Here is a 17,372-nt window from a genome sequence, read left to right on the forward strand (position 1 = left end):
CTTTGGGGCCAAGACTATTCAGTTTTCTAGTTATAGAATCAAGTCATTTGCAAACAGGGACAGTTTGATCTCATCTCGTTCTATCTGAATGCCACTTGTTTCTCTTGCCTGACTGCTCTGGCCAGGACTTCCAATAACTATTGGAAGGGCAATGCTTCCAGCTTTTGCCCATTCAGTATGAGGTAATCTCTGGGTTTGTCATAGATGGCTCTTATTATTTTGAGGTATATTCCATCTCTACATAGTATATTGAGAGTTTTAACATGAAGGAGTGAGGTGTTGAATTTTATCAAAAGGCTTTTCTCCATCTATTGAGTTAATCATGTGGTTTTTGCCATTAGTTCTGTTTATGTGACGAGTTACATTTATTGATTTGCGTATGTTAAATCAACCTTGCATCCCAGCAATAAAGCCTACTTGACTATGTTAGATAAGTTTTTTGATAGGCTGCTGGATTCTGTTTGCCAGTATTTTGTTGAGGATTTTTGCATTGATGTTTATCAAGGACACTGGCCTGAAGTTTCCTTTTGCAAACATCATTTTCAATGTATAAACTAACCTTATTTTTAGTAAATGGCTAACTTTTATGCTAGAAATTCTTACACAAGTATAACAATACTATTTGATAATGGTAACACTATTGTACTCTCCTATGTCTTTATTTAGAAGAAAAAGCACTCCATGTTTTTGTTACTGGCATTTTGCTTTTAAAGAAATTGATGAAAAACTAGTAAAATAAGAACAGTTTAAATGTTAGTGTTTGAGGCATTATATCACAACTTGTGACAATGGTTCACCCTCCCTTTGAAATAAAAATATTTACTCAGTGTAGTTTTAATAAAGAGACCACAATTTGGCAGTTTTAAGCAGGTTTATTGATATCATTTAATATTCACTGTCTCTATTAGGAAATGGAAGAAAAAGTTAAAAATCAAATATTTTTAACTCAATGAAACACCTAAGTCTGATGCAATAGATATAAAATTGATCCAATACACTGAATGGTGAAAAGTAAACAAAAACTGAAAAACATAACTTACAGAAACATACAGACTTCAGTATTTATCTAAGTACCAAAAAACAAAAGCAGACGTGAGGCAGAAGTTGTGCCAGACCCATGCTATAGGAGGGGACTTCAGTGTTGCCCCACCACACCCTCCTTAAGCTGCAGAGGCTGTTTGCAGCCATCAGACAATGGAGGTCATGGCAGCCAGAATCAGCTCAGTACCAATGCTGCTCTCAGTGACGAGGCAAGTAAGTAGGAAAGGATGAGGGAGTCACAGCTTTCACCCAGTGGAAGCATTTCTTAAATTTTCTAGGTAGATCCTCTCCTCAAACAAATCTACAAAATCAGCAATAAAATTCCAGAAGAGAAAACAGATGTGAATGATCTTACCTTTAAGTAGTTATTTTAAACTAGCTCTACAATACCACCTTCGCATCTCTTCCCAAGTTGTTGCTTATATCCGTGTTTTGGTTTTTTTAATTTATTCTATTTATTTAAATATGGAGTCTTGCTCTGTCACACAGGCTGTACTCCAGTGATGCAGTCACAGCTTACTGTAGCCTCAAACTCCTGGGCTCAAGCAGTCCTCTCACCTTGGCCTCCCAGAGTGCTGGGATTACAGGCGTGAGTGACCACGCCCAACCCCAGTGTTTTGTACACTTGAACATCCAAACATACTCACAAATGTCTATATTGCTTATTACCACTAGAGAGATACTCCCTCTGAGACACACATGGGGCTTGACCCAGCACAGAGCAACCCTCCACATCACCACTCTTTGAAGCAAGGCGCACATTGTCTGCTTATTCCCATAACTCATCCAAGCCACATTCTAATATCCCTTGAGTATTTTCTCTTCAACCACACAATATTCCTGCTTCCTATCCAGAAAAGTGCTACCACTGAATGAAAACAGTAATTATATTTGTACTTGTTATATTATTTCCACTTAGATGGGAAAGAAAAGAGAAGTGTGCTTTTTCCCCCAAAAAAAGCACTCTGTCTTGAGGTCTCACATCTTGGTTTCATCTTTGGTAAGGGCTTGCAAGCTCCAGGATCCCATAAACCTCCCCTTTCCTCCTCCAGAAGAGGGGGCAAGGGGGGGTGGGACAAATAGAGTTCATGACAAGAGAATGATTTTTAGAAAAGTACAGGACAAAACTTGAGTAGAAATATTTAAATGGTATAGCAGATTTCTCAAGTGAATTTTCCATTGCTGCTGGAAAGGAACAACCCAATGTGTCAGCAGTGACCTCCACATAGAGCAGGTCACACTTTTTCGCCGTGGGAGAGTGAGAGGAAGTGTGTAGGAGAGTAAAGATGAAAGAGTCAGAAGTAATTTCACACAGGTACAAAAACATTAGCTATTCAAAACCTTCCAGAAAATAGCAGTCAGAAAGGATGCATAGACATGCCTTTTATTTATTTCCCTTGCCATTATGAATGCAAGGAAAATAGCATATCCAACAGCTTAAGCTAGCTGGCATCATTGCCCATTTTCTGCATTCTACAGCACTCCTGAATGAGGAGACAACCTTCCCAGCCTCTATGGTCACACTGTACACATTCTACTCCTGAAAGTCATCTGAAAGATGTTCAACTCAGCACCAATTTTTTACATAAATACACTGAGGATTTTCCCACTGAGCCCACTGATTGACACAGACATTCAAAGGAATCATTCAAACCAAATTTTCTAGAATATCTTTGCTTTTCAAAGAGAAATTAAAATGGGAAGCATGAGTAGGTAATCAAATCTATAGTCAGCCAGCCAAAGAGCCTGTGTGAAGCATAGTGTTTAACTTCTTGATTCTTTGGCTCCATGGTTCTCAGTCAGGGATAATTTTTTCCCATGGAAGTCACTGGCAATATCAAGAGATATTTTTACAATCTACAATGCATATGACAGACCTCCACAACAAAGAATTATCTGGCCAAAATGTCAACGGTGCCAAGGTTGAGCAACCTTGCTTTAGCTAAATGCAAATAAATCATTAGGGTTCCAGGCTGACTGTAGATCTTGGGGTTAATTACTTCCTTGATGTTAGTAAACATGTTATATTTTGTGCACACTAACATATGAGATGGTAAACATTATTCTGATTCAATAGCTGTTTTACTATCAGGATAATTAGGATATCCTACCTACTTTTCAAGGTTTTAAAATTGGGTTTTTTTTTTTTAATTCCCAAATAAAGTTTTAGTTTTGAGTTTCAGGGATTTGAACATACCCACATTTAACACCAGCTAATTTTTTGGAAGATTCAAACTCTTGGGTTAGATTTTTTTAAGAAAACATGGTTTTTGAGAACTTCCGCCAAGATGGCCAAACAGGAACAGCTCCAGGGTGCAGTTCGCAGTGACAGTGATGGAGAAGGCAAGTGATCTCTGCATTTCCAACCAAGATAGCAGGTTCATCTCAACGGGACTGGTTGGACAGTGGGTGTAGCCCAAGGAGGACAAACTGAGGCAGGATGGGGCACTGCTTCACCTGGGAAGTGCAACAGGCCAGAGGACCCCCGCTGCTATCCAACGGAGGCCATCATGATCTTTTCTGGCCACTCTGGCACCCTGGTTCAGATATTGCACTTCTCCCACAGTCTATACAGCCCACAAACCAGGAGATTCCTGAGGGAATGTGTTCTCTTTCTGGGTCCACAAGGGGGCGTAGTTCTAAGGGCAAAAACTTCCCAGTGCCATGCCCCACTCCCATCTCTCTCCATCCAGGAGATTTAATGGTTTCTGTTTTAATTTTTGCAGGCTGGGGAGAGGGTCAAAAGTCAATCGCTCCAGCAGAAGTTCCAAGAAACTCCTTTCATTGGCCAGGGGTCTTAGAGAAGGTGGGGGTACCTCCCGGGTTAAAAGTCCCCTTCTTCCATACCCCTTTGGACTGCACATTTGGGTCGCCTTCCATGAACACTCCCTTCATGGAAGCCGCCTTTCTCTCTCCTGGATTTCCCCTCTGGAGTCCGCTTCCACACACTCTCGTGGAAGCCTGTCTTCCCCTCCTAAATTCCATCTCTGTCTCAATTCCCTTCCACTCAGTGTAGAAACTGCTTTCCTCTCTTGGATTCCATCTTTCTGGATTCTCTCACTCAGTGTGAGAGTTCGCTGTTTCTTTCTCTCTTTCTCTCTACCTAAATAAATCACTTTCTACAAACACTTTTGAGTCTGGCATTTACTACATACTGTGCCATGGTCTCCTCTCCCATTCTTGCAGGAGTGATAGACCAAGAACCTCGAGAAATGTCCTCTGAGTGGAACTAAGGGCTCCCCTGAACCCGAACATTACATTCCCACCAGGCCCACAAGCACCACAGGTTTCCAGCACAAATCTGCGCAGCTGTTTTAGTTGGCACCTGGAATGCCTGTGAGACAGAGCCGCCCATTCCCCTGAAAAAAAGGGGACTGAAGGCAGGGAGCCAACTGATCTAGCTTAGGAGGTCCCACCACCACAAAGACCAGCAAACTGAAACCCACCGGCTTAAGATTTTCACAGCCAGCACAGCAGTTTGAGCTCAACCCAGGACGGTGGAGCTTGGTGTGGGGAAGGGCATTCACCATTACCGAGGCAGACCACCGTTACTGAGGCAGTTCTAACCTTAACTGTGTAAACAAAATCTAAAGGTAGTTTACACAGCAGCTGGGCAGAGCCTGCGGCAGCTCAGCAACACCTCTTCAGGCAGACTGTGACTAGACTCCCTCCTTGCTGGACACCACATCTCTAAAAAACGGCAGCAGCCCATCAGGGACTTATAAATAAGGCCCCACCTTCCCAGGACAGAGCACCTTAAGTCCACTCCCACAGACTTAAACATCCCTACCCAGCAGCTCTGCAAGGAATAATGGAGCTCCCAGCACAGCATGTGAGCTCTGATAAGGGACAGGCTGCCTCCTCAAGCAGCTCCCGGACCCCCATATATCCAAAGAAACACCTCATGCAGGAGAGCAGTGGCTGACATCTGGCAGCTACCCTTCTGGGATGAAGCTACCAGAGGAATGAACAGACAGTTCTCCTTGCTGTTCTGCAGGCCCCACAGGTGATTACCAGGCAAGCAGGGTCTGGAGTGGACCTCTAGCAGCTCTGCAGCAGAGGGGCCTGTTAGAAAGAAAACTGAAAAACAAAAATAAATAGCTTCAACATCAACAGAAAGAACATCCAGTCAGAGACCCCATCTGAAAGTCACCAACTTCAAAGACCAAAGGTAGATAAATCCACAAAGATGGGAAGAAACCAGCACAAAAAGGATTAAATCACCAAAAACCAGAACACGTCTCCTCCAAGGGATCAAAACTCCTCACCAGCAAGGGAACAAAACTGGATGAAGAATGAGTTTAGCAAATTGACAGAAGCAGGTTTCAGAAGGTAGGTAATAACAAACTTCTATGAGCTGAAGGAACATGTTCTAACCCAATGCAAAGAAACTAAGAACCTCACCCCACCTTCCCAGGACAGAGCACCTTACGAAATGCTAACTAGAATAATCAGCTTAGAGAAGAACATAAACGACTTGATGGAGCTGAAAAACACAGCACAAGAACTTTGTGAAGCATACACAAGTTTCATAGCCCAAGCAATCAAGCAGAAGAAACGATATCATATACTGAAAATCAACTCAATGAAATAAAACAAGAAGGCAAGATTAGAGAAAAAGAGTGAAAAGAAATGAACAAAGCCTCAAAGAAATATAAGATTATGTGAAAAGACCTAATCTACATTTGATAGCTGTACCCAAATATGACAGGGATATTGAATTCAAGCTGAAAAACACTATACAGGATATTATCCAGGAGAACTTCCCCAAACTAGCAAGGCAGGCCAACATTCAAATACAGGAAATACAGAGACCACCACAAAGATATTCCTCAAGAAGAGCAACCACAAGACACATAATTGTCAGATTCACCAAGGTTGAACTGAAAGAAAAAATGCTAAGGGCAGCCAGAGAGAAAGGTCAGGTTACCCACAAAGGGAAGCCCATCATACTCACAGGGGATCTCTCGGCAGAAACCCTACAAGCCAGAAGAGAGTGAGGACCAATATGCAACATCCTTAAAGATAAGAACTTTCAACCCAGAATTTCATATCCAGCTAAATGAAGCTTGATAAGTAAAGGAGAACTAAAATCCTTCTCAGACAAGCAATTGCTGAGGGATTTTGTCACCACCAGGTCTGCCTTATAAGAGCTCCTGAAGGAAGTACTAAACATGGAAAGGAATAACCAGTACCATCCACTGAAAAAACGTACCAAATGGTCAAGACCATCAACACAATGAAGAAACTGTGTCAATTAATGAGAAAACAACCAGCTAGTATCAAAATGGCAGAAACAAATTCACACACAACAATATGAACCTTAAATGTAAATGGGCTAAATGCCCCAATCAAAAGACACAGACTGGCAAATTGGATAAAATCCACAAATTGGATAAAAAGTCAAGACTCATTGGTTTGCTGTATTCAGGAGACCCATCTCAGGTGCAAAGACACACATAGACTCAAAATAAAGGGATAGAAGATTTACCAAGAAAATGGAGAGCAAAAACAAAAACAAAAAAAAGCAGGGGCTATAATCCCAGTCTCTGATAAAACAGATTTTAAACCATCAAAAATCAAAATAGACAAAGAAGGGCATTACATAATGATAAAGGAATCGATGCAACAAGAAGAGCTAACTATGCTAAACATATATGCCCCCAATACAGGAGCCCCCAGATTCATAAAGCAAGTTCTTAACAACCTAAAATGAGACTTAGACTCCCACACAATAATAGTGGGAGACTTTAACACTTCACTGTCAATATTAGACAGATCAAAAAGACAGAAAAGGATATCCAGGACTTGAACTCAGATCTGGACCAAGGAGACCTAATAGACATCTACAGAACTCTCCACCCCAAATCCACAGAATACACATTCCTCTCAGCACCACATCACACTTCCTCTAATATGGACCACATAATTGGAAGTAAATCACTCCTCAGCAAATGCAAAAGATTGGAAATCATAACAAACAGTCTCTCAGACCAAAGTGCAATCAAATTAGAACTCAGGATTAAAAACTTCACTCAAAACCACACAATTGCATGGAAACTGACCCTTGGTCCTGAATGACTACTGGATAAATAATGAAATGAGGCAGAAATAAAGATCTTCTTCAAAACCAATGAGAACCAAGACACAACATACCAGAATCTCTGGGACATATTTAAAGCTATGTCTAGAGGGAAATTTATAGCACTAAATGCTTACATTAGAAGTGAGGAAAGATTTAAAACTGACACCCTATTGTCACAATTAAAAGAACAAGAACAGCAAGATCAAACTAATCCAAAAGCTAGCAGAAGACAAGAAATAACTAAGATCAGAGCAGAACTGAAGGAGACAGAGATACAAAAGAACTTTTCAAAGAAATCAATAAATCCAGGAGCTGGATTTTTGAAAAGATCAACAAAATAGACCACTAGCCAGATTAATAAAAAAGAAAAGAGAGAAGAATTGAATAGATGCAATAAAAGTGATAATGGGGATATCACCACTGATTCCACAGAAATAAAAACTAAAATCAGAGACTACTACAAACAACTCTACACATATAAACCAGTAAATCTAGAAGAAATTGATAAATTCATGGACACTTACACCCTCCCAAGACTAAACCAGGAAGAAGTTGAATCCCTGAATAGACCAATAACAAGGTCTAAAGTTGAGGCAGCAATTAATAGCCTACCAATTTAAAAAAGTTCAGGACAAGATGGGTTCACAGCCGAATTCTACCAGACATACAAAGAGGAGCTGGTACCACTCCTTCTGAAACTATTACAAACAATATAAAAAGAGGGAATCCTCCCTAACTCATGTTATGAGACCAACATCATCCTGATACCAAAACCTGGCAGAGACACAACTAAAAAAGAAAATTTCAGGCCAATATCTATCATGAGCATCAATGTAAAAATATTCAATAAAATACTGGGAAACTGAATGCAACAGCACATCAAAAAGCTTATCCATCATGATCAAGTAGGCTTCATCCCAAGGATGCAAGGCTGGTTCAACATACACAAAGCTATAAATGTAATCCATCACATAAACAGAACCAAAGACAAAAACCACATGATTATCTCAATAGATGCAGAGAAGGCCTTCAACAAAATTCAACAGCCATTTTTGCTAAAAACTCTCAATAAACTGGGAATCGATGGAACATATCTCAAAATAATAAAAGTTATTTATTGCAAACCCACAGCCAATAACATACTGAATGGGGAAAAACTGGAAGCATTCCCTTTGAAATCTGTCACTAGACAAGGATGCCCTCTCTCACCACTCCTATTCAACACAGTATTGGAAGTTCTAGCAAGAGCAATCAGGCATGAAAAAGAAATAAAGGGTATTCAATTAGAAAAGGAGGAAGTCAAATTGTCCCTATTTGCAGATGACATGATTGTGTATTTAGAAGATCCCATCATCTCAGCTCAAAATCTCCATAAGCTGATAAGCAACTTCAGCAAAGTCTCAGGATACAAAATCAATGTGCAAAAATCACAAGCATTCCTATACACCAATACCAGACAAACAGAGAGCCAAATCATGAGAGAACTCCCCTTCACAACTGCTGTAAAGAGAATAAAATAACTAAGAATACAACTAACAAAGGACATGAAGGATCTCATCAAGAAGAAATACAAACCACTGCTCAAGGAAATAAAAGAGGACACAAACAGATGGAAAAACATTCCATGCTCATGATTAGGAAGAGTCAATATTGTTAAAATGGGCATACTGCCCAAAGTAATTTGTAGATTCAATGCTGGCCCCATCAAGCTACCATTGACCTTCTTCGCGGAATTGGAAAAAATACCTTAAACTTCATATAGTACCAAAAAGAGTCCAAATAACCAAGACAATCCTAAGCACAAAAAACAAAGCTGGAGGCATCACTCTACCTGACTTCAAACTACACCACAAGGCTACAATAATCAAAACAGCATGGTACCAGTACCAAAACAGAGCTATAGACAAGTGGAAAAGAACAGAGTCCTTAGAAGTAATGCCACACATCTACAACCATCTGATCTTTGACAAACCTGACAAAAACAAACAATGGGGAAAGGATTTCCTGTTAAAAAAGTGGTGTTGGGAAAACTGGCTAGCCATGTGCAGAAACATAAAACTGGACCCCTTCCTGACACCTTACACTAAAATTAACTCCAGATGGATTAAAGATTTAAACATAAGACCTTACACCATAAAAACCCTAGAAGAAAACCTAGACAATATCATTTAGGACAGAGGTACAGGCAATGACTTCATAAATAAAACACCAAAAGCACTGGTAACAAAGCCAAAATAGACAAATGGGATCTAACTTAAGAGCTTCTGCACAGCAAAAGAAACTGTCATTAGAGTGAACTGGTAACCACCAGAATGGGGAAAAAAATATACAATCTACCCATCTGACAAAAGGCTAATATCCAGAATCTACAAAGAATGAAAACAAATTTACAAGAAAAAAAACAAACCCACTAAAAAGTGGGCAACAGATATGAACAGGCACTTTTTAAAAGAAGATATTTATGCAGCCAACAAACATATGAAAAAATGTTCTCTCATTAGAGAAATGCAAATCAAAACCACATTGAGGTACCATCTCATGCCAGTGAAAATGGTAATCACTAAAAAATCTAGAGACAACAGATGCCAGAGAGGATGTGGAGAAATAGGAACACTTTCACACTGTTGGTAGGAGTGTAAATTAGTACAACCATTGTGGAAGACAGTGTGGCGATTCCTCAAGGATCTAGAAGTAGAAATCATTTGACCCAGCAATCCCATTACTGGGTACATATCCAAATGATTATAAATCATTCTATTATAAAGACACATGTACATGTATGTTCACTGTGGCACAGCTTACAATAGCAAAGACTTGGAACCAACCAAAATGCCCATCAGTGATAGACTGGATAAAGAAAATATGGCACATATGTACCATGGAATACCATGCAGCATTAAAAAGGATGAGTTCGTGTCCTTTGCAGGTACATGGATGGATCTGGAAACCAGCATTCTCAGCAAACTGACACAAGAACAGAAAACCAGACACCATGTGTTCTTACTCACAGGTGGGTGTTGAACAATGAGAACACATGGACACAGGGAGGGGAACATCACACACTGGGGTCTGTTGTGGGGGTGGGGGGCCAGGGGATGGATAGCAGGGTGTGGGGAGATTGGGGAGGGATAACATTAGGAAAAGTACCTAATGTAGGTGATGAGGGGGATGGAGGCAGCAAACCACCATGTCATGTGTATACCTGTGTAACAATCCTGCAAGATCTGCACATGTACCCCAGAACTTAAAAGCATAATTAAAAAAAAAACATGGCTTTTTCAATAACAGAAGGAAGAGATAGAGAACATGTATTTCTTTATAAAAATTAAACTCAGCCAAGTGAAAAAGCCCTATCCATACAAGAAAAAATCTAGGGAAACATGGTTGCTTTCCTCCCAAAGATAAATAATTACATGAATGTTTCAAGAAAAACATTCAGTATATTTCTAAATTATCTAAACATGTCTCTCTGCATTGCCATTGCTCAAGGGATGTCTTCCATGTTTTTCCCACAGGTCCATATGCAAAAGGTAAATCTGTTGCCTTGACACCAAACCTAAATACACATGGTAGCTGAGGTAACTTGGATGAAGAGCATAGCTATAGCAAGGGGTGTAAGAAAGGAGTAATGGAAGATGGGGTGTGGAACACCATAACTACTCAACTTAAACCTTTACACAGAAATTTTTACTGTATTTGAATCGCTTTGGTGTATCTACCTTACACAAAGCTCCTTCACAGAACCCACCTCAACCTGAACTGAATGACTCAAAGAAAATCAGCACTCCCGACCATAGCTCATTTGGCCAAGGTGACTGTCTTCTTATGGAACTCATCCACAGGCTAGCCAGTGACCTGTGACACCAGTAGCCTTCAAAGAAAAAGCAGCCTAACCCATTCAGATTCCTCTTTGGGAACCTCAACTAAGAGACACCAAAGAAACTGTGATAGAAATGCAGAAAACTGGGTGAAGGGTACAGAGGCTCTTTTTGTACTGTTTTTTGCAATTTCCTATGAATTTATATTTATTTCAAAGCAAAAAGGTGTGGTTTTTTTTTTACATCAAGTATCAACTAAAACATGTACCTATTCTGTATTAATTTCCTAGAGCTGTATTCAGTACTTTTTTCCTTTTGGCACAAAATACCAGAAACAAGGTTGCTTAAAACAACAAAGATATTTTGTCTTACAGTTCTGGAGGCTAGAAGTCAAAAATCAAGGTGTTAGCAAAAGCCACACTCCCTATGAAATCTATAGTTTTCCAGCAGTCTTAAGTGTTCTCTGGCTTGTAGAATTATCACTCCAATCCTCTCTTCACATGGCATTCTTCCAGTGTGTCTGTGTTTTCACAGGCCATCTTTTTATAAGGATACGAGTCATATTAGATTAGGGGCCCTCCTTACCCCAGTATGAGCTCCTTTTAACTAGTTATATCATCTCCAACAACTCTTATTCCCAAATAAGGTCACATTCTAAGGTACTAGAGTTTAGGACTTTAGTATATTTATTTTGGGGGAGAGGGACACAATCCAACCTATAGCGCTATCCCATCAAAGACCCAATTCTAGAATCTATTATTTTTCACAATGGAAATCTTGTTCATTTCTTTAATAAATCTTGATCTCCTATATATATCAGTCACTGTGCTAGATGCTGTGAACACAAAAATAATTAGTATGACAATTCTGGCTCGAGTTATTCATTCATTTTCTGTGAGTGTCAGCTAAGGTTTCTAACATCCTCCTTCTTAAGAAATTTTTAGAGGTCAGTCTTCATAGTCCCAATACAACTGCTCATAGGCATGCCACAAATGTCACCGTCCACTGTAATGCTCTGTGGCACATTTATTATGTGGTGCTTTCTTGCTTGTTTGCTAATTTATTTGTCTGGGCTCCCCTCCTTCACTAAAATGTAAACTCTATGAGGTCATGGTTTGTGATTGTCTTCGTTCCTCTGATACATACCTATAAACTAGAAAAATCTTCAACCTAGTAGGCGCTCACTTATTTGTTAAAAAAAAAATTCACTGACAATCTGCATGTCAGACTATCTATATATTATCCTTTTAGTCCTCATAACAACCCTCCCAGGCATCTGCTGGAGCCCTGATTCATACTTGGAATTAAGGCTTTGAAAAGTTTTAATATAACCATCCTGACAAACAGGCATCAGAAGGAGTCATATGAGGCATTATAACAACTTCAAACCAATTGGGCTTAGCCCAGTTCTGCAGCTGTTTATGCTCCCACAGCCAATCGAAAATGCTCCGTGCCCTGTATTCAAAAAATATTCCTATTTAATATACCGGAAATACAGTTCACTTTAATTTCTAAAGATAAAATCCCAACTAGATAGAATTTCTGATGCTTGAAATAGGAATCCTTGGAGAGATCTCTGAATTTAAAAATAAAACACATTTGTGCTTTCATGTAATCATATAATCAGAAAACTGAATATAACTTCCACTGGCCAACAACAAACCACTACAATTCGAGCATTCCAAATATGCAGGGTGTGTGAGATCAAAGTCTAATTTGCTTTAAAATGCATGTAATTGATCCAAGAAATGACGCTTTTAAATTAAAGCAATAAGCTATTTAATTCAAGCCATTTGAAAAAAATAGTTTCAATACTATTGAAACAATATTAAAAGTACATTATATAAAAATATTTCCTAAGTCATTTTTAAATAAACCTCATTTGTTTTATTAAACTGAATATTTCCTCCTAAAAAGACTTCAAGTATTAATTTTTTTCCATTTTATTCCTTAAATAATAAACCTCTTCTGACTCACTATATTACTAGTAGAAAATTGTGTGTGTGTGTGTGTGTGCGTGTGTGTGTATAATTTCTTTAACCTAACACACATATTTATATAATTTCTTTAACCTAACCAAATTTGAAACCAATAAAATTGTTAGGTCACCTATCTACTCATGATAGACATAGAATGGAGGCAACTCGGTAGGAAGGGAGGAGTTAATATTTGAGCCCAACTGCTCTGGGAACTTTACAGGTATTATGTTTTGAAGTAAAACTATTAAAAACTTTTCATTCCTTCTCTCCCAGACAGATATTTTCTGAGAAGCACTCTGCAACCAACACCCAGATTTTAATGAGATTTTCACAACTTCTGCAATAAAATTTTAAATTCTCATGCCTTTAACATCTGTAAACACTTGAACAGACAAACAGAAGTTTCCCAAATGTATTATAAACAGCATGAATAGTCTAAAAATAGTAAACTTTGTTTTTACATTCCAATTATTGGCTATCTTAAACTTCAGTGTTTTTTGAAGTTCATTTAGCTGACTCCTACCATCCTGTTGATTTTTAAGGATTTCTAACATTTTAAATATTATCCATCATTTGTATTTAATCATATATTATTTCCACAGACAGAGCCCCATACCATTATTGTCCTCTGAAATATCTTACCCCATCTGAATAGCTACCTTGAGACAGTGTGGGGTACATTTCATACACAAATTCCTGATTTGAAAGCTAGAAAGAATCTACAGAACCATCACACCCTTTTTATGGGTAATATTACTGTGGCAAAGAGGAAGACAGTGACTTGTCCAGCCTCACACAGGACTTTGGTGGAAAACCTTGTACATAAAGCCACAGAGCTAGCAGGCGTTGACTAATTTGCAAATGCACTTAGGATCTGTGTGCTGGCTGAGGGTAACGCAAAAGCATTATGTGGCAGAAACATATCCGCTGGTGAACATCTCGCAGTCTGGGGCATCACTGCGGTAGCCAGCAAACAGCGCACACAGGGCTGAGCTTCCAAGGTGGTGGTGACCCTGAACAAATGTAATTTGTGGAAGAAATAAGCTAAGAAAGGAAACATATAAAGCCTGATGGCACAAAAATCACAATAAACAAACAATTAAAAAATAAAAGCCTCCAGGCAATAGGGAAACAGAGAAAGGAATTACAGATATAATGAGGACATCACCACACTTTGCCTAAACAAAAAGACTATAACCTACTTTCAATGGTAATTTCAGATACAAATACCTGCCTCTGCCCACCTCTTTACATTTCAAAGACAAATAAATTTAGTTGTGAAGAAAATTTTCTACTTACCAATCCTGCTATTGGTGTAGACAGTCTATTGATCTTCTTAATGACGCCAGGTTTAAGCTTATTAATCAAACTGAAAGTAAATAAATAACATATGTAATTACAAGATGCCAATATCAGTTTAGTAATTTTTTGAGCATTCTCAAAAATAACATATATCAGTACTCCCTCCCCCAAATGTGTTATACAGAGCCAACAGCCCGTCAGAAAGCAAATAACCAAGAAATCAAGTTGAGAGACAAAGAAAAACACCCCACACACGGTGAGTGGTCCTCACTATTCTATATTCTCTATGTGTGGACACAGACATACTTCTATGTCCAAAGCCATCCTTCAAAGAGTTAGTTTCACATTTATTAAAGAAAGATATATTTGCTTCTGTTTCAATTGCCAGTTTAAGAACCTCTTCATCATAATGTTGTTCACTTCACCGAAAGAATACTATTTTCTACTAATAGTTTTCACTGATTTTTTTTCTCAAACTGATCATTTTTAAAAGTAGCTTCAAAACCATATTATTTTGCCACATTTAAAAGGTAAGGCAGACTCATACAAGTAGTCAGCTAACTTTCTGGTAATTCATTCAAGCCCATAATTGACTGCTTTATTGCCATAGCAGAATGATGGGGCAAACATTAAATTAAATGTACCAGAATATCCCAAATTAACTAAGTTACCTAGAGTCTAGTACTTTAGATTAAACAGAACAAGTTTAAATTAAAATGAAAGATACTGCAAAGATATATATGTCTCCGTACTCTATAAAAAAGAAACTTGGCTTTGACAACTGAAACTTGAGTACAATTTTGCTTCTAAATCTAGATTATGAAGAATCCTTTTTTTATGGTTGATCAGTAACACTGCACCAGGTCATGTAGAAATTTAATACTCTAAAAATGCTTTTCTATTAATGTTAGCTTGGTTAATTAATCATTAATCACTGTAGAGAACACTACCTTGAAACAGATTTTCCTATTCAAAAACCATCCACAAGAAACAATTTTTTATTTTGTAACAGAGCTCCAGAAAGAAGGCAAATCAAGGAGAAATCATTAAACATTCTGAATTTACTTGTCTCCTTGGCACAATGGAAAGCAGAAAAAAAGAAAATCTGAAGCCTGTGGAATGTCACTCCTTCAACATTCCAAAGACTTATATATACACTTGAGCATGCTAAAAATAAAAAAGACAAAAGTCTTGATGTAATAACCTACAGAATGTTGTTGGGCAGGATTCATAATTACAAAACTGGCTTATGAAGATGTAGTTTGGTGAACAAATGATGTTTTTCTGTTTTCATGGTTTCTACACACAAAGATCATTTGATAAGTTAGTCGATATAGTTAGTAATACCATCCTCTCGCTAGAACAATTATTCCCTGACACCTAATTTCTGATTTGTACACAGAAAGCCAAGTAGAAAGGAAAGCTTTCACCCTCATGCCCACATGATTGTTTCTCTTAACCACTAGCTAAGGAGGCAGAAAAGAATTTAGTAAATTTATCAGAAATAATAATTCCTAATTAATTCTTCTACTTGTTTCCTATGAACAAGGTATTTCTATATTTCCATCACTGGTGGCATTCTTGCAATGCACAGAAGAACTACTAACTGCAGTATTACTGAATGGGAACATAATTCTGGCAAGTATAAATCAAGAAATTATTTGCAGTTTGTGACTACTACCTTGGCACTGACTTTCTTATAGTAACTTGTATTTTGAAATTTAATCTTTAAATGACATAAATTGGAGGCCATTATGAGCTGGGGCAACATATAAAATGTCAGGGAAGTCTGGCTGGAGGAAGAGTGTCATAAATTCCTGTTCCACCTATTTGAGGCACTGGTGACTTTGCCCAGGTCATTCCGTTTATCTGTTTATATCACGTATCATTTTTATGTTACTGATATTGTAAGAGAAAGTATGTTTTTAAAAATACAGTTTCTGGAATTAGAATTAATAATATCACCTACTCTCAATCCAGTCAGCCAAGGAAAGTAGAAGATACAGCTAAAAGAAACAGAAAAGATAAATGTCGTCTCCCAGTAATGAGTTAATTAACTCCTACCTCATCAGAGGGTTCCAAAGCTATTACTTAGAAACGACATACACACATGGATTAGCATTCCTTTTCCACCCTAAACCTTCAAGTACATATGCAAACACGGAAATAACCATGAGGAAAAAACAGCACTCTGAACAACACATGAACTAGCCTCTAAAAAGTTGAGTCACTGGAGGAAAATGCTGTATTATTTTGTTAGCAGTTACAAAGGTCATCTATTCTAACACTACAAGCTGGAGAAAAGACACAGGTAGTCTTGGCAAATACTGAACATCCAATTAAATTGTGAATCATCAAAAATTATTTTCATATGCAATTGAAGGAAAACCTTTTAGACTATTTCTTCTAAGGAGAAACACAGTGAGTCTTACAAAATCTAAACGTCTGTGAAATTTAAGTGTGCCTAGAGAAATGCGGGCATAATCTTAGGTCAAATCAAAAACAAGGGCCATCTGTGGAAATGCTCTTTTCTACAAGTAGAACTTCTTTGCATAAGCGTTTTTCAATCACACATATGGAATTCCTAAGGTAACACTGGCTTCAGGTAACTGACCCTATTCAAGATTCAGGTAACATAATAACCTTCCAGATACCTCTATGTAGTAGGATCTAGAATCAGTCAAGGAGCCATTTCATCTGTTTGTTTCCCCTTGTTCCAGCTCTCTAGCCCTAGGTAGAATTATCTCTGTCTTCCTCCAAGCCTTTCCTTAAGGCCAGAGCCTGAGCTGGGTTCTGTGCTTGGTTAGTGAATCAGAGGCTTGCTCTTTTGGTAAGATCAAAACCAGAAGAGAGCACCTGGTAATTTGACACCGCCCAAGGCAGAGCATTCACAGGTAAAGCCAGCAACTTCTCTCCTCCCTCAGCTCACCCCTTGCTAGGATCGGAATGTTTACATTCTTCCCAAAACTCATACCTTGAAATCCTAACCCTGAAAATAACAGTATTAGGAGGGGGAGCCCCTGGGACATGATTAGGTCATGAGAGTAGAGCCCTCAAGAATGGGATTAGGTCCCTTATAAAAGAGGCTCCTGAAAACTGCCTTGCCCCTTCCACCACGTGAGGTTACAGTTAGAAGTCTGTCTATGA

At 38.5% G+C, this 17,372-nt stretch overlaps 1 protein-coding gene across 20 annotated transcripts in view; it reads right to left on the bottom strand.

The window, feature by feature from the left end:
* The window catches only part of LMO7 (LIM domain 7), a 228,749-nt gene that overhangs the window by 120,750 nt on the left and 90,627 nt on the right, over positions 1–17,372 (bottom strand). For all 20 annotated transcript variants that reach the window (XM_078345847.1, XM_017970816.4, XM_035296152.3 and 17 more), the window contains exon 3: positions 14,223–14,292. In XM_078345847.1, coding sequence (XP_078201973.1) covers positions 14,223–14,292 — 70 coding nt within the window. The remainder of the gene's footprint in view (positions 1–14,222; positions 14,293–17,372) is intronic.

Source organism: Callithrix jacchus, chromosome 1, assembly GCF_049354715.1.
Source record: "Callithrix jacchus isolate 240 chromosome 1, calJac240_pri, whole genome shotgun sequence".
Lineage (NCBI taxonomy): Eukaryota > Metazoa > Chordata > Mammalia > Primates > Cebidae > Callithrix > Callithrix jacchus.